The 24535-nt window shown below is 39.3% G+C and overlaps 1 protein-coding gene across 1 annotated transcript; it reads left to right on the plus strand.

Annotated features, from left to right (window-relative positions):
* mnx2a (motor neuron and pancreas homeobox 2a) lies at positions 1 to 23539 on the plus strand. Its single transcript, XM_039754996.1, has 3 exons — positions 1 to 922; positions 14978 to 15138; positions 21707 to 23539. Exons 1-3 carry the CDS (start codon positions 508 to 510, stop codon positions 22016 to 22018), a joined length of 888 nt encoding a protein of 295 aa, XP_039610930.1. The 5' UTR covers positions 1 to 507; the 3' UTR covers positions 22019 to 23539.
* Positions 23540 to 24535: the final 996 nt, after the last annotated feature.

Raw genomic sequence — 24535 nt, forward strand, 5'->3', positions numbered from 1 at the left:
GGGTAGAGACCTGAGGAAATGTGTCTCAGGGAGAATTCGAGCACTGAACGGACATGTGAAGGCGTCTTGTTTCTTATGGAAAGTGAAAGCAGTTAGTAGTTAAAGTGTTATATAACCAGACACGTGCACTTTACCAAGCAGCAGTAAAGAGAAGAGCTGGTTTTCTGGTTTCTGACAAAGATATATTCATCATCATCGCTTCGAGCATTAGAAACTTCCACAGTTCGTAAGGTGTTATCAAGCAGCACTAATGTGACAGCGACAGCAGTTGTACTGACCAGTTTCTGTGACATCGAAAAACTTCAGCACAGGAAACTCTGAAGTCACTCGGATCATATCTAATTTGTGGAAGGAGTGCCGAATTCTCCTCTCTCTCTCTCTCTCTCTCTCTCTCTCTCTCTCTCTCTCTCTCTCTCTCTCATTCTCTAGTTCTTTTTCTTACCCTCTACCGTGTACATCCCTCTCTCTCTCTCCCTCTCTCTCTCTTTACGCAAGCACTTAGCAAATATGGAAAAATCAAAGAATTTCAGGATTGATGCATTACTGGCTGAGGAGCCCACAAGGGCAGCCCCGGGTTCGGCATCTCCTGGTCTAAGTGTTGATGGACCTGAAGAAAGTCCTGGGCCTGGGATCCGAACAGAAACACCTTCCCCCCGGGCCATGTCATTCCAAACAGGCATCATTCCTAAACCTGGACTGCTCAGTTTGTCCCACTCTGGACTCGGGACTATACCCGCCATTTACCCTGCTCCCATGTACCCTGTCCCAGCTTTGGCGGCCCAGCACCCGGCTTTCAGCTACTCTGCCTTCCCACACTTGGCGCAGTCCTACCCTGACACTCTCAAGGCGGCAGCCGGCTCGTTTCCCCTCGAGCATTGGATTCGTGCAGGAATCATGGTGCCCAGACTGCCCGACTACACCTGTGAGTACCAGACGTAAACCGTGCCTGGGGTACCCGATCATGTTGGAATACAGCTTAAAAACGTTTTTAAGTTAGTTTAATTCTTGCTTATAAAGAATTGTTGTGTCAGTAAGAACGTGGAGGGATACATTTACCGGTGGAGTGTTAGACCTAACTAATTTCACGTAAATAATAAATTGTTAATTTATGCAGTAAAACAGGAAATATGTCTCAGTTGGGTCGCGATGTATTTGGAATAGGTATACTGAATCACTCACTGTGCAGGGCGTCTAATTCAATTATTCCGATTGACCAGGACTCATGCACGATCAGTCTTATACGTAAGAACAGCTTGTTCGTATTTCCATTCTTCCCCAAAGGTTACAAAAATACGTTTTCGGTTATGAAAACGACTCTGTTTTGCTAGGTGCTGTACTTGAATTTATTTGTCTTCGTTGAAAGTAACTTAATGTTGAAATCAGAAATGGCAAAATAACAACAGCCAATATACATTTTATTAATCGTTATTTTTTTTTTAAACAATCAAATTGTACAGCCTCATAAGTGAGAGTACTGAGAGCTTTACGTATATATATGTCCTTGAATGATATGTCCACATACTTGTGTTTAACTACTGAATAGGATTCTTCGCAGTTTGTGGTTTTATAGGTTTATACATATATGTAATTATTTATGAATTTTCTCTACAACTTATAATATATAATTAGATCAAGCTAAGGATCATATCAGCATTAGTTTAATTGTATCCCAATATTTTTGACTTTGGGACAGCTAGCGGAGGCCACTATGTTTTGACACTTCTTATTGGTAATCCAGGCTTCTCAAAACTTGTCAAGACAAAATGTGTATATATATATATATATATATATATATATATATATATATATATATATATATATATATATATATATATATATATATATATAACCATAAGCATCGAGTAATGCGTGCAAAACAAATTAGTAAAATGAAATTAAACTGAAAAAACGATATATATGGAGTTCATTTATTAACACGAGTAAATTGATTTTCTAATTCTTTTCTATTCAGTTTCCGAAACCTCAGGAAAATATTCCACAGTTGAGTACTCCTAGTTTTTGGGAATAATAATAATAATAATAATAATAAATCGTGCCCTTTGTAGAATTGGTTTATTTGTACAGCGCCCCCTATAACTGAACGAAGTTAAGAATTCCAATGAAGACAAAAATTTTTATGAGTCATGAAAAAGAGATACAGCGTGAGAGGCAGCCAGTGGAATACAATCTACAAATATGCAAAAAGTGGGACATTCCACTTTCCAATGGATATCAAAACTTAACAGAATAAGAAACTGCATATAATGATATGCAGATGATTTCAGAACGTATGTTGTAATTTTAGTTACCTTATCGTTTACTAAATCAAATCAATCAATAAATAATCAATAAATCAATTTTAGAAAGCGGTTAATGTCCAAGTATTGCGTTACTAGGTGTGTAGGGTATATGCAGTACTTAACAGCGTCCTTCTTTGCAATTATGTCTTCTTTACATACTTAAATTTTCTCAAACCCTTTTAATCCAGTCCAGGATCCCTGGATGTGAGGGGGTACCTTGGCAGGACTGTGAGCACGTTGGAAAACAAAAAAGAAACGGCTGTAAATTCTGCATTCATTGAGGACCAGAAACATCAAAACGTTGAATTATTTTGAATAAACACAAAGACTCTGTGGATTAATGGCAAAAAAGGGGGGAAAAACGAGATGAAAATAAACATTAAAGTCACACATACAAGTTTATGAACATCCAGTATTTTTCTATAGGTTTGAGTTGTAAACTGGCACATGGTGATCTTTATGAAAACTGAACGATCTTTAATATGACTGTCATTGAAATTTACCATATAGTATACCAATCAAAACTAAATACCTTGTTATATGTTCTATATGTTAGAAATTATAAAATATATGTTTTTTAAATGCAAACTTGGAAACAAAAGAATTAGACGATGCACAGCCATTTGTATTCTCCGGCAATCCATCTTTAGAAATACCAATTCATGAAAACTGATTTTAAAAAAAAAAATCAAAACTAAACGTGTTTGCTCATATACAGGGTGTTCTTTCTAAATCTTGATTATCTTTAAAAACTTTGCATTATTGCGTTTTTTGTTAATAGGTTTGAGCCATGCATGGTATGTATTTTGATTCCTTTGTTTCTATTTTCTGACATCCGCTATAAAGATTTGTAATTCACTTCCAGAAAATGCCATTCTGTCCGCGTGTACGAAAGGACAGCCAGCGGACTTCGACAACGAGAATCCATCACCGGACGGGACCAAAGTCCGTGCGATTTCTGGCCCTTTTCTAAGTATTACACTTGATGGATAAAACAGAATGGCCAGTAAAAACGAAAAGAAAATCACAAAGACCTCTTCCTAAAAGTCATCTCTGCAGGCTATTATTTACGGTGTATATTGGCACATTCATATGTTGTTACAGCAGTATATGTATTACTGTAGAAACGAACAATGCCACATCAATTACTCCTTGGAATTTGAACTATGAAATCAGTTATCTGATGCGTTTCTTACGAAAGCGATTATGTTCGTTATAATGAATACCGTAGAACATGCTGGCTATATTTAAGATGTCCTCTCAGTACTGAACCTCAGTTGTTATGCCTCTGGGGAATGTGAAACTGTATTTTTTATTTGCACTACATGTTATAAACATGCAATATGTATACGAGTTTAAATCTTTTAACTTTTATGATTCATATGAGTTGTTTGACAGTATCCCAGTAGGGCAAACATTAAAGAAAAAAGGGTGTTGCTATATGTGAAATAATTGATTTGCTATACTAATTGTGGAAGCCCTGATATCTCACATTCGGATATTCCCAATAAAAGCATTGACTCGTGTAAGTGAAGTCATAACTTTCATTATCGAAGCCTTTTTGCGCATTGTAGAAAATTAACCTTTTCAAAATATCAACAAATGCATTTGATATGTTTTCTTAATTTAGTAGATAATTTAGAAAACCCTCAGGTGAAATGTGTGCAATGTGTACCGCAACTAGGAACCAATACATATTTATAAGATTTACAGTATCAGGACAGCCCACACATTCCAGTTCGATTACAAGTCTCCTCTGTGTGGAATGTATTTGTTCTCTCGGTGTTTTCGTCATTTTCTCCATTTCCATCGGCAGTCTTAATTGTGTGAGATGCAACAGGCCATTCCAGATTGGCCATGAGTTTGAAATTGGATGAGACTGGCCTTTATTTGGAACTCTTAATGGACTTGCACTGTCCAGAACCGATCTTTGTTGTGCCAGGCACTGCTGAAATCCGCCTCCGCTGCTAGCGCAGGTACAGGGTGGATGGAGTCAGTACTATCGAGGCCACATAAAGTAAACGTATTATTATTATTATTATTATTATTATTAACCTGTTTTTTTTTTTGTTTGTTTTTTTACTTTTCTGGAGGGACAAGCGAGTATATTGAGTGGAGAATATGTATATTTATTTAGGACCCCCAACTGGAAAACTGGTCGAAAAATTACATTTAAAACAATAATAAAAAAAAAAATTACAATATATTTTCACCAACAATTAGGTTTAATAATAATAATAATAATAGTCTAGCTGTAAAGGTGAACACTTTGTTGATTTCGTAAAGAAAGGAAAATGTAACTCGATGTCGTCCTCTTCCGTTTCATCCGGTGCACTACTGCTATTGCTGCCGCTGCTACTATTACTACTGCTACTGCTACTAATAATAATAATAACAAGCACCTTCCCTATAGTTTATTCCTGCCTTGCACCCTAACCTAGCTGGGGTAGGCTCCAGCACCCCCTTCAACCCTGGTCTGGATTAAGCAGGTTAGAAAATAACAATGACAATGACCATCTTCATCTTAACAATGACGTGATAGTTGAACTGCAAGAGAATATTCATTGAATAAGACGAATATATGTGCAAGCAACGCGTTATCATTATTTTAATATTCCTGACCTAACGACAAGTTATCTCGACTTAACCTGATTATAAATCTGAGCGAGACGAAGCAGGAGGTTTTCTTGCAGTATGCGCTTCAAAGCATGAACCAGTGTGGCTCCAGGACACACTCTCTAACACACACACACACACACACACATTTGGTTTTTAGTGTTGCAGCCGAATCCGTCTCCAGTTTTTGGACCGTGGAAGTATTATCAGAGAACAGAGAGAAACCCCAGAGCACGCAGTTAGAGAACGTGCAAATTCCTACTCGTTTTTGGAGGTAAAAAGGCGCCCGAATTGTAAGAGCTCATACAGAATCGAAGTGATTTCACAATATATATTTGAAAATGTGAACACACGACGTGCTGGCCTAGCGACACTTCGAAACGAGACTGTAAAGTAACAAGTTGATTTGTACAATGTGCAGGTAATAAAGGCGCCGTGCAACTGAAACAGTGACCGGTGTGCTGCAGGAAGTGGGCAGGCTGTGAGAAGGCACACCTGGAATAGAGTTGGCATCACTTTTTAAACACTTTGATTCAGGGTCATTCTGCTTTACTCTCCTTGATATACAACAGTACTACATTTTAGAAATGGATGAATCAACATGCTGCATTTATGTAATGGTTTGTGTTTATTAATCTATTTAATATAATTTCATGTATGACTGGCCATGTATATATTTATAGTCACAACATATATTACACGCCTGATGAATACTATACATGTAGCTCTAACCATCATTTCATCGTGTGAACTCAGTGCCATCCGTCGCTACAATATTTTTTTGCACGATATACATTCATTTATTGTATTATTTGTTTTATGAGTCTATTTCACTTTAAATGTTTCTGCTTCTGTATGCATCTAAATTTCCCTTTGGGATTAATTAAAACAACCTAATCTAATTTAATTGATCAAATACATACGTACAATTATATATATGTTCTTATACTAACGCACATTAAATATTTATTTTATCCAATATACCACTTTCGCTATACACAGCATAACCAAATACAGATTTCTGTAGTCTTAACCATAGCTACAATGTTGTTACATCTGCCTTCAAGTGTCACGTATATACTGTAGTTATAAACAGGAGCAAATAAACCAGACAAATCAAACTGGAAAAAAGTGCTTTCAAAACTGTATATAAACAACATTTTCAAACATCTAACTGAATATTTTCGTTGTATGCTACCTTTCTCATATTGTCAATAAGGTATCTTAAGTAATCCTCACCATAAGTTTGACAAGACAGCTATACCTATCCTTATACAGAGGTGTTTAGGTTCAGGCCAGGTAAACTGCGGTGTGAATTAATAATTTATAAAGTCTAAACCTACCTTTAGATATATAGCGTCTAATTTTATACTAAATACGTTAATAGAACAAGTAGCTCGTAAACGTTTAACACGTATTATCTGATTTATGGCCGTGTACACTATTTGATCAAAATGAAACTAAGTTACTTTTAATTCCCAGAGTATTTTTTGTCTCGTTCGGGCGCTAATAAATGCGGTTTGCCGGAGGTTGTTCAGGGGTTTTTATTTCGTCAGAAGTAGATGTGACGCTAAAGTATCATAGCATTCATGTATTCAGCAGAATATTTAAATGAACTGACAAACTGTTTTATTTCGATCGTAGCAACCACTTAAGTTTTTGTTTTTCTTTCAGTTGAATTGCCTCGCTGTCCAATACACTCTTTATTACAAAATCCATTGCTGTTCAAGTTGTAGGCTGTCCTATAACACTACAGGGCTGGTGGTATCTTCATGTGAAAAAAAATCCGCTTTTAAAAGAATAATACTAAAAGCGTTTCGATTAAAACGGCCATCTGTCTAGTTTAGACTGTCCCTTTATCAAACATTCTTTGTGTGACTTTGACACGTTGGATTTTACAGCGTAAAGATAACGCACAGCTAAGCGGCGCATTTACACAAGTTAGCGATTTATCGGGTAGGAATATCTTTTCATCACAACAGATAACCACGCATTGTTTTGCTGATCATTAAATACCAAAGTTTAAAACCTCATTGCACGATAATAAGTGATATGATTCATATAATCTATCTGAAAGTGCACCGTAAAACTATTTGCGTTGAAAATATAAAGGGTTTATCACGAGGGTCACCCGCAGTTTTGCTTGTCGTTATAATGTAATTTCCGTTATCAGAATTGGGCATAAATGTCTACACATTATAGAAACATAAAGACACACATAAATCCTGGTAGATTAAAAGTTAGTTTATTATTCGAAGTTAGAGAAAAGCCAAGCAAAATGGCACCTTTTATTGGCTAACTGAAAAGATTACAATATGCTAGCTTTCGAAGCAAATCAGGCTCCTTTTTCAGGCAAGATGTAAGAAGGGTCCTGAGTTGCCTCGAAAGCTTGCGTATTGTAATCTTTTTAGTTAGCCAATAAAAGGTGTCATTTTGCTTGGCTTTTCTCTACATTCATAATGGCTAACACAGTACAACACCCTAGTACTTATTCGAAGTTACAATGTCTTAACTTGGAATAAACAAAGTTTTTAAAAAATTATTTTGTTTAAAGTCAAATATTTTTAAGAAGGACAGATATACTGAGCTTTACAGTATATCAAGACCCCACTCTTAATAAGTAGCAGTGCCAAAGTGGTCTTCAGAGCGATACTGTTTGCCATGGGAACCATTTTTAGTTCCTAAAAGAATTATCCACATGGAGGTTTCAGAAAGAACTTTAATTTGTATAGATCCATAAAAGGCCACATAAATAAATAAATAACTGATTTGTGAAATGCTAATGGGTTGTTAATTTTAAAGGACTCTTGCTGCACATGATAACACAGGCTAACTTTAGGTTTTCTTTGTTCTTTTAGTATCTTATCAGTAGCCTAGACATTAAAGATTTCTGTTTTGTTCACATATCCAGAACCTTTTCAAAAGCCCAATGTAATAGGCAAATAATCCTCCATAAAATGAAATGGTTCTTTGTCAAGCAATGGGCGTAGAAGGAACCAAACAACCCAGTAAAATGCCACTAAAGAGCCAGGATTTAAGAGATTTTTAGATGATTTTGTAATGACTCCTGCCCTTGTTAGGTTCAGAACATGGATGAATGAAATGATGTGTCAAAGGGGAATGTTCTTGGTGACCAAGAACTTGTTATTAATAGCACTACCCTTTTTCTTTTTAGATTTTTGTATACTATGAAGGGTTATTTATTTATTTACTTTTAAGTCATCGTTCATAGTTTTCGGCAGTGCATAATAAAACCTGTACTCTAGGGTTGGGTTGTATGCTCAGTCATTGGCTATGGTGGATCTCTTGCTCTGATTCTGACTACATTTGTAATCCTGGTAGCGTTCCCCTTATTACTGGAAAAAAATACATAAATGATAAGAAGAACCAACACATAACAATCAATAAACATGGTCTCATTTGCACCTGTAAGTAAATCATAAAGGATCAGTCTCCATAAAACACTGCAAATAAATAAGTGTGAATAGACAAAATAAGCCAAATAATTGAATAAAAAAGTTCATTAACAGTAAGCATTGTGTTCAAATTAAGAAATTGATTGGAGCAAAAGACAATACCCACTGTGGCCAATCTGGAAAGACAATGAGGACTCCAGCTTTAGGAAAAAGCAAATGAGGAGAAAATTGGCTTCAATATCTGCCCATTTGTTTTTTTCCTAAAGCCTGAAATCTCATTGTCCTTCCTTATAGGCATGGCATCTGTTAGAAAATTATATACAAACTAGCCACGATACTAGTAAAAGACAAGTAATTGAATGATTTAAATTAACTTGATAGCTCTTGCCCTACATGTACCTTATATACTGTATATATGACAGAGTCTGAGAAGCAGGCTTTATGGGAACACGCTCAACACAAAGAGCACAGGTGAAGAAATGTTCAAGCACATTTGAATATGATGGAAAGGCACTAAAGGTACATGTAGGGCAAGAGCTATCAAGTTATTTTTAAATCATTCAATTACTTGTCTTTGACGAGTACCGTGGCTAGTTTGTATATAATTTTCTAGCAGATGTCATGCCTCACAAATTTAATACTGCTGGATTTTACTGCAATCCAGTTAACGATTTATGGAAAATATTTCAATCTAGTAAAAAACAATTATTTGGACCTGTCAAGCACATTTGTGAAGAATTAGATGGCTGGGAAGTAGTATCTAGGAGAAAGTACAATGGCAGTATGTGAAGAGGTAAACCCATTAGAACAGAGAGAGGGAGGGAGGGAGAAAGATGCACACTATCAGAGAAAGATATGAAATTGATATGAGGAGACAGGGGGTATTAGGGACTATATGGTCTGTTGCTTGACATTACAATAGGTAGTGACACTATTCCATGACAGAGAAAGAGAAACTGAAGTGTAGTTGACCCAGCAGGAAACAAATATGTCTGATCCTCTATATGGAATGAGAGACAGAGAGAGAGGTTATGCAAGGCTGCATGAGGACAACATTCACTTGAGTAACATGGAACAGCAAGTTTTCCCAGGTTAAAGAAAATACAATTTATTGTATTTTAAAAGGTGGGAACTGGATGGATAGCAGTTATATATATATATATATATATATATATATATATATATATATATATATATATATATATATATATATATACACAAAATAGATCCATGTTACCTCTTAGAGAAAGGCTGCTCAGAAGCTTTTTAAGAGAGCCAGTCTTTTAAGGGCTATTGAAGTTTCATAAGCACTGGGCTATCAAAAGATGCTCGGAGTTCTATGTAGTAAATTTAGGATTTCCCCAATCCTGGAAGTGATCGGCAAGCTTTGCTGGAAGCTATCCCCGACAATAGGTATAAAAGCTACCTAATGGCAGAAACAGTTCAGCCAGAGTTGGGAGGTGTTGGAATGAAGATTTACTGGAAGTAATAAAGAGCAGTTATACGTTTAGAGGTAAAAAGAGATGGAAATACAAGTGAAGTCAAGTCAAGAAAAGGAGTATGCACTGGTACAGTCTGTTGCTGCACCCACTATATGAACGAAACAACTCAGGATCCCAGTTTTCAACCCCCCAGGCAGACACGCAGTCCATTCCCACCCTCCAGAAAGAACCCTCTATCTGTCACAGCCCGGTGTTCCATGGGCGTCCCCTTGGCCTAGTCTAGCCACTTGGCTCCTCAACAATGAGGATCCTACGAGCTGGATCACCCTCTGGGAAATGCTCCACAAGGCCGTAGTGCCGTAACTGACACTCCTTCACAATGCAGGTAATGTGCCTCATTCAGGTCTCCATGAGCAACTGCTCATTCGACACAACCAATGGTACCCATGGATTTTCCGGAGAGATGCAGTACCAAAGGAGTCCAGTCTTCGTCTCAGGTCACTGAATAGCGTCCATGTCTCACAACCATGTCCTTCTGCAAAGATATCGAGAGTGCCACGCACCCCTTTCCAGCAACCTCATGACCCCCCCCCATGCTCTCCCAAGCCATCTGCTGACTTCATGGGAAGAGTCACCAGAGAAATGAATGTCACTGCCAAAGTAAGTAAACCTGTCGACAAGGTCAACACTCTCTGCGCAAACAGACAAACTGCTGATGGCTGTGCCCAAGAGGTCATTAAAGGCCTGGATCTTGGTTTTTATCCAGGACACTCGCAAGCCCAGACACTCAGACTCCTCACTCAGTCTCTCGAGCGCCCCGATCAGAGCCTCCATTGACTCCGCGAAGATCACAGCATCGTCAGCAAAGTCAAGATCCATGAATTTTTCTTCACCAACAGATGTTCTACCCCACGACCTTGCCCAACACCCAGTCCATACAAGCATTGAATAGAGTAGGAGCAAGAACACACCCCTGACAAACCCCAGATTCAACTTGGAAAAACACAGAGGTTCTGCCTCCACTCTGCACAGCACTCATAGTACCAGTGTATCAGTTGGCCATGATATCCAGCAACCTCGAGGGGATCCAGCGAACCCTCAGGATATCCCACAGGGTAGCTCGATCAACTGAGTTAAAAGCTTTATGAAAATCAACAAAGGCTGCAAAGAAACTCTGTTGATATTCGCGTTTGTGCTCCATGAGAACCCTCAGTGCTAGGATACAGTCGATGGTAGACTTCTTAGGTGTAAAACCAGCCTGTTCCAGTCGCTGGTAAGTAAGCAAGTGATCACGGATCCTATTGAGGACGACCCTAGCAAGGACCTTACCCAGCTCCGATATCAGTGTTATCTCCCTGCAGTTGCTGCAATCTAGGCGATCACCCTTCCCTTTCCAGATAGGGACGACAAGTCCCGTTTTCCAGTCAGTTGGGATGATGCCAGTCTCCCAAATGGAAGCAAAGATTGCTTGCAATGCCAGGAGGACAGCCTTACCATTTGCCTGGAGAAGTTCACCCCGGATACCACAGATCCCTACAGCCTTTCCTGGAACTGGAAATACAAAAATGTGAATATTTTGTTTATGACAATGAGAGCTGGGGAGCTACTTACTCGGCAGGCATGGCAATATGGTGTACAGGTATGCCCAGAGCAGCAGCTGTATTTTGATTGTGTCCTGTTTTTATTGATACTTTGTTCATTCTTCCCTTGTGTTTTATACATGCACAATCTTAGTATACTTTTAGACTCCTTACTACACAATTCAAAAGATGTTTTAGCTTCTTTAGAAAAAATATTTTCTAACATTAAATTTTTTCACTGTATTTTTCAAGACTTATTTGTTTTCTATTCTCACTTATTCATGTTAAGTTAAATCAAGTTTTTTGTCATGGGTATGTAATATATGACATACTTACTTTTCTCCACAGAAAAGATCACAAAAATGCAACAAAATCCCAACCCCAACCCCTACTCCCCACCCCCCTTAAGTTCTGGAAGCTGTAGTCTACCTTGATAGCATAAAATAAGAACCAACCCTGGACCAAGCATTAGCCTATTGCAGGGAGAAACTCCAATGCACTCATCCGCAATCACTGAAACAGTCCCAGTTTAAACTAATATGAATGTCTATGGGCTGTGGCAGTAAACATGTAGGATACAGAGACAAACCCAGAAAGATGTGAGGGAATTGTGCAGGCGTTACCTAGACAATTGTTGGTCTCAGGTTTTAAGCCCAGTCATCAGAAGCTATGATGTGGTATTGTTAGCCGATGCTGCCATATCTTCACAAAATAAGATCTAGTTTTATTTCAAAGTCAATTTAGAAATGTTCCTGGCCGATAAATATGTGTACACCTAAATGAAGCAACATTCTCATTTTACATATCTGCAAAAAAATAAGTGTGTTAAATGTAGCACAGTTCACTTAATCAATTTGTTAACTGACACCAAATTGATTTATATTGCATGCTGTGGTACGACAAAGAGTTTGATAAAATGCACTTGTGATGCACTACCTGTTTTCTTATCTGTTATACACTTTATATTTATCAATCTGCATTTTGTTGTTTCACATATGACATGAGTCTCAAGATGTGAGGGTTCATATGATGGGGCTTTGCATTGTTGTTCATCAGTATACAAAACACTAGTTAGCTTGCTTGCTCCAAGGATCTGTTTGTACGAAAGAAATGTGTGTATTATGACAAATCTGTAGATTATTCTGATTGGCACTGGGGCAACTAGGATTTTTGTGCAGATCGGTCTGTTTTTAGGGTAGGGCAGATGTACAGATCTCATCGACAGAAGAGTTTAGTGTAGAAAGGGGTCAATGCCATCATTTCATTCATTAGGTTTGGAGTTTTGGAAGCTTTGCTGGTTCTGATCTCTACACTGGTTGCATGTGATTCTATTCTATAAACAAGCTAGCTCAGCAGTTACAATTACTTTGTTCTTTAACTGAGCATGTTCTGTGTGATGTATACTTTCAGTAAGTCTAGAAGTACATCCATTTGGACTTGATATGCACTCCTTTTTAAAACTGTTAGCTACTCACTGTATACAGTCTATACACTTGCACGTTTCTTTAAAGATTCTTATGGTATTCTCCAGAATAGTTTATATAGTATATCATTCAGCAATAAATTCTAGTACATAACAATGTTCTGTCACATTACACTGTTTTCCAGTGATTTTCAGTCTCAGACTTCACTAACATAATGGTAGCAAGTCAGGGCGTTACAATGGACTCATGTGATCTCCAGTAGTTTAGACACCCTCAGTGACTCAGTCTGACTACTCGCCCCAACATGTTTGATTCTGTCTTAGATCTTGCGTATGTGAGAATTGACAACTAATGAGTGCTCACCTGAAAGTACAATGTATATACTGCAGGCACAAGGAAACAGGGAAAGTGTGTTTTTTGGACCTTACAAAACAGAAGAAAGGCTCATCTGTCTGATTTCTCATGTTTTACATATGGTAACATTACGGAAAAATGAAAAAAGGTGAAGATTGCAGCTGAACTTGTCTTGATGTGGAAATCATTCTTACAGCACCAGTGCAGTCAGGCAGTACATTATTGGCTGTTAGAGGTGCGACCTCAGGATAATTTTGAAATGTGGAACTGTACTGGAAAGTTATCACAGCGTAATGCAGTTTGTCATCCTCTATGATTCTGTAATCTGATATCCTCAGACAACTAAATAAGCAACTGCAATTGTCCAGTTTAATATCTCCTCTGACTATAGAGGTTGTGTAATGTGATGACAGTTTTAGTCCAATTATTCAGTTTCAAGGACAGATTTTGTTGGAGTCTGTTGATGCTGTAAATAGTGCTGCTGCCTCACAGATTGATTGGATTTCCTGCCTTCTCATGAGTTTGCATGTTTCGTCCATGACTTTTTTAGGTCCTATATTTTAATCCCACAATCAAAGGACATTCTGTTATTTTAAACAGATAGCCCTGTGTTTTGGCTTTACCTGGAACAACATTAATGTTGCTGTTCCAGTACAATCATACATCAGGGACCATAGGCACAAAGTCTCATGATTTCACATTCTTTAATAGTTAAAAAAAAATCTGCCTACCTTAAATATTTAAATTATGGCAGATTTTTTCTTCCATGCTTACAGGGTTTTTCTGTATTTTCATGATGACAAAGACAGGGCATTTTTATTCCTTTGGAAGACTTTTCATGATGTCCTGATGTCAGAGACTAATTTTATAGCTGATGAACTGAAAGAAACGTCAGCTCTCTCTGAATCGGTTCACAGCTGAGTGTGAAGCGGCTGGGATGGGAATCAGCACCTCCAAATCTGAGACCATGGTCCTCAGCCAGAAAAGGGTGGAGTGCCTTCTCAGGGTTGGGGGCGAGTTCCTGCCCCAAGTGGAGGAGTTCAAGTATCTCAAGGTCTTGTTCACGGGAAGAATGGAGCGTGAGATCGACAGGCGGATCGGTGCGGCATCCACAGTGATGCGGGCTCAGCATCGGTCTGTCGTGGTGAAAAAGGAGCTGAGCCGAACGGCAAAGCTCTCAATTTACCAGTCGATCTACGTTCCTACCCTCACCTATGGTCATGAGCTGTGGGTAGTGACCGAAAGAACGAGATCGCGAATACAAGTGGCTGAAATTAGTTTCCTCCGCAGGGTGTCTGGGGTTTCCCTTAAAAGTAGGGTGAGAAGCACAGTCATCTGGGAGGGGCTCAGAGTAGAGCCACTGCTCCTCCGCATCAAGAGGAGTCAGATGAGGTGGCTCGGGCATCTGATCAGGATGCCTCCTGGACGCCTCCCTGGTGAGGTGCTCCGGGCACGTCCAACTGGAGGAGGCCCCGGGGAAGACCCAGGGCACGCTGGAGGGACTATGTCTCCTGGCTGGCCTGGGAACGCCTTGGGATTCTCCCGGAAGAGCTAGAAGAAGTGCCTGGGGAGAAGAAAGTCTGGGCCTCTCTGCTCAAGCTGCAGCCCCCGCGACCCAACCTCGGATAAGAGTAAGACGATGGATGGATGGATGAACTGAAAGTAACTTTCATGAAATGAGAATGTTCTATCAGGTTCAAGGCGAAAGAATCACATGCAGAGTTCATTCTTGTCTTGCACCAAAGTTTAGATTCCCACGATACTTAATGATACGAGTAAATGTTTGAAAAATGAATTAATTGCCAAAACTAATTTGATACATTTTGTTTCATTATTAAATTACAGCTTCGCCACAATCTGGTCTGATGGGGAAGTGTCGTCGGCCACGCACAGCCTTCACCAGCCAACAGCTTCTGGAGCTCGAGAATCAATTCAAGCTCAACAAGTACCTGTCACGACCCAAGCGTTTTGAAGTAGCTACGTCACTGATGCTCACTGAGACTCAGGTACCTGGCAAATAATCAAAAAGTGTGTGACAACAGATCCAACTTGTGTGTTTTTGAATTGTGGACATGGAGTGATCCAGTAGCTGGTTCCTTTTCTTCCTTCTATACCTATCATAACTTTAACTCCTTTCCTTAATATTTATATGAAATACAATGTAAAAGATTAATTTACATGAATTTTTAGTAGGTGTTTATTGGTAGTTTCATGATTAATGTATGGGTGAATGCACCTGAAGCTCTTCCAGTTCACATTGGTTTAACTCCATTTGCACATCTCTTCCTTATTTATTATCACCGTTCAAATAATAAACACTACTCAGATGCAATAAAGAGTTTAAATACTTAGTGACAAATCCACCAAATATATTCTGTAATAGACTTGATGATTCATCCAGGATTAGTTCCTGTATTTTACCCCGTGCTGCCAAAATATACTTCAATTTCCTTTGGCCATGAACTGAACTGGGCATGTTACAAACTGGATTGACACAATTTAAAAACAAAATTAACAATAGTAGTGTTAATATTTCTAAATTTCTAAAAAATGGTAATCACACATGGAATTTCATTCCACACCATAAGAGAATATGAAAATAAGATAAACTTTGATGAGAAGAGGTCCATCGCAACTTATCATAAATAAGGTAACTAATTATAGCAAGGAACAAACTTAAAGATGGGTACTGGCCACTGAAAACAAAGTTAGTTGGAAAAGATACCAGCAGCCACAACCTGACCTAAAGATTTTGTTCATAATATTAATTATTTCACGTTGTTTACTATACTCGTCTCAAACAAAGCACTCTTATACGTTCACCATCTGAGCTTTAGCCCTTTTCTGTACCAGAGATACAGTTTTATTATTACCATAAAAAGCTAAATACGACAACTGATTGACATGAAAAGCAGCACTTCTTCTCAGCCTTTCAATACGATTCCAAGTGTGGAAAAGTGGAAAATGAAGGGCTTTTTGTTATTCTTTTGTCAAACATGCAGTTTCAGTATAATTTACAAACCTCTTCACTTGACAATGTGAGATATGTTTCACATTGTCATGTCAAAAGTTTTGTAAGTGGCTTGCAAAAGTATTGATCTCCCTCGGTGTGTTTTCTGTTTTGTCACATTATAACCTGGAATTAAAATTGATTTTTGAGGGGTTAGCATCATTTGATTTGCACAACATGCATACAACTTTGAAAGTGAAAAATGTTTTTTTATTGTGACATAAACAATAATTAAGACAGAAAATATAAATTATCAGTGTGCATAATACCTTTTAGAGCCACCTCTTGCTGCAGTTACAGTTGCAGGTCTCTTGGGGAATGTCTCTATTAGCTTAGCTCATGTAGCCAGTTGGATTTTCACCAATTCCTCAAGGCAAAACTGCTCCAACTCTTTCAAGTTAGATGGGCTATCTTGGTGTATAGCAATCGTCAAGTCATGCCACAGATTCTCAATTGGATTGAGGTCTGGGCTTTGACTAGGCCATTCCAAGACATTTAAATATTTCCATTTACATTACTTAAGTGTAGCTTTAGCATCATTTTTAGGGTCATTGTCCTGCTGGAAGGCGAATCATCATCCCAGTATCAAATCTCTGGCAGACTGAAACAAGAATTGCCCTGCATTTAGTGCTGCCAATCTTTCCTACAATCCTGACCAGTTTTCCTGTCCCTACTGATGCACAACATCCCTACAGGATGATGCTGCCACCACCGTGCTTCACTGTGGGGATGGTGCTCTAGGAATGATGTGAAGTGCTGGGTTTGTGCAAAAACATAGCGTTTCCCATGATGGCCAAAAAGCCTTACCAGAAAACCAAATGTGTTTTCTTATTTTTTTTTTCTTTAACTCTTTGAGGGCTTAATTATTTTTCCAAAAAACTGAAGTTTTCTGTGAAGCATACAAGGTAATGGTTTCACACATAAATCAACATAAAAAGTCTGTTGCTTTGTGCTGTGGCTGTTGTTGACGCATGTTCGGCATCACAGCAGGAGGGTAGCAGTAGTAGTCTCAGTGTGACACACTATGGTTTGTACCTCTTGTCATCATAAGTGGTGGTCTTCCCGGGTAAATGCTGCTGTAGGCCCATTAGCTACACTAAAGGGTTCAACACCACGATCAGCTGGGGACCAATCAGATGATGCCGGTACCTCACTTTCGTTTTTGATATCCATCTCCAGATCACTTGCATCAAACTCGAAGTCCAACAAGTAAGAGTCCTATTCAACGAAATTACGAATTAAAATGTCCATGGAGTATTTTGCTTTGCACATTCACATTGGACTCTCGCCAGATGTCGTTGCCATTTTAGAGGTTGTTTTCTCTTCGCTACTCATGCACAATTTCACAAAGGACCTGTACAGGCTTGGGTCACTTCTCAGCCACATTGTTGGATGACATATGCTATGAGTATGTCAGTTTAATTCACAAGAATCAGGCTATCTACCATTCAGGTATGTGGCATACAGACTCTTTGGCAGTTCACTGTGAGACCTGCAGTATTGTTGGACCCATTGGAGTACTTTATTATATTAGATCTGTAATCTGTGCCACCTCAACATGTTTCACGTTTTCTGTCATGCCAGTGTATGCCATTTATACTAACACTTTTGTTGTGATGGTTTATTTGTACAGACGTTTTGGGTGTCAGGAAATGAATTATTATTAGTTATTTTATTACACTTCAAGTTTGATGTGTTTCTTGTCAATGAAAGTTATTTATTGCTAATAGATCACATTGTAATGACCAGGGGCCTCATGTATAACGCCGTGCGTAGAATTCGCACTATAACATGGCGTAAGCACAAAAGCCGAAATGTGCTTATGCACAGAAAAATCCAGATGCAGGAATCTGTGAGTACTCCAACTTTCACGTTCTTCCGCTACATAAATCCCGATCAGTGTGAAAACTAACGCTCGTGCACGCACTTTATGTAACGCCCCTACTCCTCCCCATATTACGCCTCTTTGAATATGGAAATCAATATAAATCGCCCTTAAGCGCAGCCTTCTGTGAAAAGACAATGGGAAAAGCACGGGGGAAAATATAAGAATTTCAGCGAATATCAAGTGGGGGCAAAGCAAAAACATGTTATTTTTTTAATTAAACCATGGTATAATCAACAAAAGGAAGTTGATCAAGTGACATAGCGTGTTGGAGAAACTTGAAAGCTCATGTTCACAAAATCACACAGTGCCGGAAATAAAAAAGAAGCCACATATCAAAGTCGCCGTGAAAAGGCGAGTTGTAGCCCACTGTCTGAGTGTCATATGAAAGCTTATTAGGGTACAGAGAAAAAAAGGCAAACAGTGGGGAAAAAGCACGAAATGTCAACTTCAATCTCGAAATTTCCACTTTAATCACGTAGTTTATTTTGTCATTAAAATAGAACATAATAAACTTCATCTTAAAATCGTTTAACCAGTTTCTCAAATCACATCGCAATTAAAGTAGCACGTTAAATGCTTTGTTTTGTATTTGATCTTCTATGTGCTCTACTGTATGTGTGTGAATCACTTCTTGCTTCTTAAACTGGCTCTCTTCCTCCAACTGGGCACAGAATCCATTACATTCGTGATATTACAGCTCTCTGAATAACTAAAATACTGAGATGTATACGTGATATTATTTTCATGATGATAGTTAAAGCATGTTATTGATTGTGTGCGACCTTCAATGAAATTATTTATTGCAGCAGTAATCATGGGCGGCTCTGTCCAATAGAGAAAGTCCAATGTCAATATGGTATCTTATGCACGGTGGATGGCCACATCCGTTGCGGACACTGCTAAGCCGCCTCGTGCTCATGACACAAGCGTTTAACTTTTGTCGAAATTTGCCGCTGCGTTTTTAGCTGTGTCATTATTTTCTCTTTCTTTTTTATATTCAATATATACAGTATTGGCATGGCCGCCCATGCAGTCCTTGCTTTTCTTTCTCCAAGTAACCGATCCCCACACAATCAGCTCTGTAATAGACGTTAAGCCATCTGTAAGCTTAGAGCGCTGATTCTTCAAAACATACAGTTTGAAGATACAGTGATATAAATACTCCGAGTGCTGCACTGAGAGTAATATGGAAAAAGATGATCCGCTGTGGCAACTCCTAACGGGGCAAGCTGAAAGAAGAAGGTGTAGTTAGAGTAACAACGCTAAAGCAGTTATGGTATTTGGTATACTATAGCTATTCCCTGGACCATTATATTGTTACAAGTTAATTAGAATCAGATGCATTACACTAATAAACAATATGCGGTTAGTTTCAGTGTATTTATAAATCCGTGTCAGGAAAATAAAGAGTAACCACACAGGAACAGTAGCACTGCTTTGCCGCTGGGTGCCGCCAGTCTGCAAAACCGAGCGGAGAACTTGCGTACGACAAGGTATGAAAAGGTATGAAAAGTGCGTGGCTTTACGCCAAGTGTAGGTTTTATACATCGCGATTTGAATGTGGAAAAGTTCTTACGCAACATTTCTGTGCGTACACACCATTTATACATGAGGCCCCAGAATTGTAAAACATGAGCAAATATTCACTCTCTCACAATAGCGTTCACTACCATGACCTTTGCTTTTGGGTCCAGTTTGAATCTGAACAACCTGTGCACCTTAATAATCAAATACAACAAATCCCTTTAAAATGCCTAATAAGAGCTGGGGTGCCTTATATCAACAGGGTCCTCTCTAAAAAGAATGCATAAAAAACCCACAGATCCACTACATAGTGAACATACAATAATCCACACATAACTCATTAATAAGAGTAAACTATAAATATCATCACTTTCACAATTGTGAGTAAACAATAAAACATCAACAGTGAATTCTACATGCACACAACACCTCCACACCCTAGATAAATAGAGTTACTTAAAGCCACCCCACATTTTAGTTAACCCCTCCCAAAAATAAAACACAATTCACTCACACATCCACAAACAATTTAATTAAAACCAACCTCACTAAGCCGCACATGTAATCTTAACCTTTGTGTCCAGCACGTAGACCTTTTGACTTTTCAGTGCAAGGAATGATACGTAGGCACTGTACCAGTCCATGGTGGTGAAGTGGGAGCTGAGTCTAATGATAAAACACTCGGTTTACCGGTCAATCTATATCCTTGTCATCACCTACGGTCATGAGGTGTGGGTAATGATCAACAGAATGAGATTGTGAGTACAAGTGGCAGAAATGAAGTTTCTTTGGAGGATGGCTGAACTGACATTCAGCAATAAGGCAAGAAACTCAACAATTTGGGAGAGCCTTAGAGTAGATTTGCTGCTCCTCTAAATAGAGAAGATCCAGTTGAGGTAGTTTGAGCATGTCGTAAGGATGTCCCCTGGGGGGTGGCTCCCTCTAGAGCTGCACTGGGTGCATCTGACTGTAGGGAGACCCTGTGGCCAACCCAGGACACGCTGAAGGGATTATATCTGTTGGCTGGCTTGGTAAAGCTTGGGAATTCCCGAGGAAGAACTAGAATCTGTAGCTTGAGCCAATGAAGTCTGAGTTGACCTTCTTGGCCTGCTGCCACCACAATCCTCAACAGGAAAAGTGGTTTTAGAAAGTGAGATGAGATGACATTAATTGTATAGAGTGTTTGGCTCGTTAGTGTAAGAAGCAATAGTCGTCTGCAACTCTATGCACAACCTGTAAGGATGTAGTAAAAATACACTGCTTTTTAAACTCTTGAATATGTGACATAGAGGCATTCAGACTTTTTAACATCACAAGATACGCCATTCATGCTCTCTCTTGGCACATCATTTGCTAATCTGGATTTCCTTCTACTGAACGTGAGATGCAAAATAGGCTTCCTGGCAACGGTACTGTATATGTAACATCCTCAGTCATCCTTGTTTGCAACATAAAGATTATCTGCCAAATCAAAATAAAACATACTGGCTCAATGACATCTGAGAGTGTAATAGGCAGTTTTCCTATCAGTATTAGATATTTACACTTCATGTTTAGGTCTGCCAACACATAGTCAAGTCACACTGGAATTCATGTTACCTGGAACATCATTGCCTTAGACTGATACTGTTGCTTTTACATTATCACCCTCAGATTCCTTTCTGCTTCTGTGTAGACATCACAAACCCTGAATATGCCTTGACAAGCTTCCTGCCTCTTATGTTGTAGTGTGCAGCTTTGTCTACAGAGTGGTCCAGATCTAATTATGCAATTATGAAAAGGTGAACACATCACACCCGCTGTTTGACTGACAACCATCTTGGAATGCAAGGCAGGTGCTGCCATCTATCGGCAACAAAAAGAATTTTTTGTAAATTCCATCCAGTCATCCATTATCCAACCTGATATATTCTAACCACAGGGTCACGGGGGTCTGCTGGAGCCAATCCCAGCCAACACAGGGTGCAAGGCAGGAAACAAACCCCGGGCAGGGGGCCAGCCCACTGCAGGGCATTTTTGTGAACTCTTTATGTAATAAACTTAATAAGTTATAGCATAATGAAAATTGCATAATTAGGTCTGGACCACCCTATATGTGCTGCCTTCCACCGCAGCATAGCCAACTGTCATCAGCTGTCTTCTATCTTCACAGGTTAAGATCTGGTTCCAGAACAGGAGGATGAAATGGAAACGTAGTCGGAAAGCAAAGGAGCAAGCAGCCCAAGCTGAAAATGAGAAGCAGCATGGAGTTAAAGTATCAGACAAGTTACTCACAGAGGAAAGCCATGTGGCCATGGAGGAGGAGGAAGAAGAAGACGAGGAAGAGGAGGAGGAAGAGGATGATGACCGTGTGCATCAGACAGACTACCTACGACATACCTCAGATCTAAACTACATTGCTCACAGTTCCTGCTCTGAGGATGAGCTCAGTTTAGCTGATAGGAAGATAGGAGCTGGATTGTGAGTGAAGCAAAGATGGAGAGGGGATCTGTGGTGGAACCTTTGGACTGCTTTTTATGGGATGGTGCATATGTATAGAACATTGTTACATTGTGAGTTCATTATTAGGGCCCAGGGCTACAAAAGTACCAGGCTGCGTTTGGTGGCGCAAGCACTAATATGTTTTTAAACAAATACAGCAGGGAAGGGCCAAGCTGCAGAACTGCATTTTTCCTTCTGGATGTTGGGAGAAATGAACAGTAATGGACACTGTGGCCCTTATATTTTCACAACTTTTATTGTACTTGCTGCAGCAGCATAAACAATTTTGCATAAGCATGTTCACACGATGCAGATAGCAGATCAACTGGAAGAGAAGACTGTGGGTTCGGTAGGGGGCAATTCAGCAGCATGGTTTCATGGCCTCTTGAAGTTTGCATGTTTGTGAAATTCTTCTGGTTATATTCTACACTGTTAGTCTTGCCCTCAAAAAGCAGACATAGTTAGGCTATGTTGTAGATTATAAGACTGTTCTTCCTGGCCACACCTTCACCGCTCAGGCCTTCTGGTTGCTTTCACGTCCTCCAAATGAAATGTCCACTTAACTCTTCCATCACCTTCTCATCATTAATGCATGTATAGTATCCATTTTCATCAATGTTGCCTTCAATGACAAGGTTAACTACAGCAAAAGGTTAATGTAATAAACCTACTGCTTCTTGTCTCTGCAACCATGGCGTGCTTCTCCACATCTCCACGTTCTTCTTGTGCTTCACCCAATTTATTCCTCCATCTTCTTGTCAAATCCTAACTTCAATAATCTGTCAGGTTCTTTGATCCAATATATTTTCTTTATATTTCCCTTATTACTAGAAGCATACCAACATTCTGCTTTCTTCTCTATTACATCTTTCTCATAGCTTCACTTTTTTTCCCCAAACTCAGTCTTTCTCGCTGGACCATCTTGTTTCAGTTATACCTTTCTCTTTCCATTCACATTGCTACTTTATCTTTTTTTTAAGTTTAGTTTATCACTCCCCACAGAATTCTGTGTCATCCTTCACTTTGGGATGTCCCTAACTGTTATCTCCATGGGGATATCCCATCAAGGAATTCAATAATGAAATATTTGTATTGAAAATAACTTTATAAAAGCCATTTAGGAACTGAATGATTGAGCAAACAGGTGGAGCTGTTTAAGTGATGACGTCTGGTCTTGAGCGGTGGCACTGGAGCTGAAGATGCATGCTTTGTATTTAACTGCACTTGACTCCAACAGAGCGGTATCTGACTGTTGGCCACTTGAGGAACTTTGGATAGCAGAGGTGGTCAATTCAGCAAATGAGTTGTCCCATTAATCTGACATTAATACCCTACATGTACAGCTTTTGTGTTCAATCCACACTTTTTCCCCCTTCTTTTAACATAATTTGTTTTTGGAGTAATTGGCTCATCGATTTCCAAGAGATGTCTAATTTTTAAAAAAATAATATTTTCAAGGTAAAATTCTGAACAAGGTCAACATTCTCTCCACAGACAGACACACTGCTGATGGCTGTGCTCAAAAGGTCATTAAAGGCCTGGATCTTGTTGAGAGGTTTACTTACCTTGGCAGGGGCATTCATGTCTGTGGCGATTCTTCCTATAAAGTCCTATGAAGACAGACTGGGAGAGCATGGCGGGTCATGAGATCACTGGAAAGGGGTGTGTGGTGCTCCCAATATATATGCAAAAAGATGAAGGTCCCAGTCTTTAGAGTCCTGGATGTCTCCTGTCTTGCTATATGGTTGCGAGACATGGACGTTATCCCGTGACCTGAGACGAAGACTGGACTCCTTTGGTACTGTGTCTCTTCGGAGATTCCTTGGGTACCACTGGTTTGACTTTGTGTTGAATGAGCGGTTGCTCATGGAGTCCCGAATGAGGCACATTACCTGCATTGTGAGGGAGAGTCATTTACGGCACTATGGCCATGAGGTGCGATTCCCCAGGGGTGATCCAGATCATAGGATCCTCATTGTTGAAGACCCGAGTGGCTGGTTTAGACCAAGGGGACGCCCACATAGCACCTGGCTGTGGCAGATAGATGGTCATTTCTGGAGGGTGGGACTGGACTGCATGTTTGCCTGGGGGGTTGTCAACCAGGATTCCGAGCTGTTTTGTCATGTGGTGGGTGTGGCAATGCACTGTACCAGTGCATGCTCTTGACCTGACCTGAATATTTTCAATCAATATTAATTGCAGAATGAAAATTTGAAGGCCCTTGAGAATGGTGCAAAACTGGTGTGCTCCTAGGATATTTCTGAAATTCCAGAGAGAAGCCAGTTTTTCCTAACAAGCTGATCAATTCCAAAACAATAACACAATAAAAATAACAGTCACACAAACTTTATTCATTCTATCATTTCCTGACCCTACTTAATCCAGTATGAGGTTGTAGGGAGTTTGAGCCTGTTTTAGCATCATTGTATGGCAGGAACTAAAAGTTGGGCTAAACTTTCTCTGATTCTCACATAAGGCCAATTTAGAGTTATAAATCAAC

Source organism: Polypterus senegalus, chromosome 6 (genome assembly GCF_016835505.1).
Source record: "Polypterus senegalus isolate Bchr_013 chromosome 6, ASM1683550v1, whole genome shotgun sequence".
NCBI lineage: Eukaryota > Metazoa > Chordata > Cladistia > Polypteriformes > Polypteridae > Polypterus > Polypterus senegalus.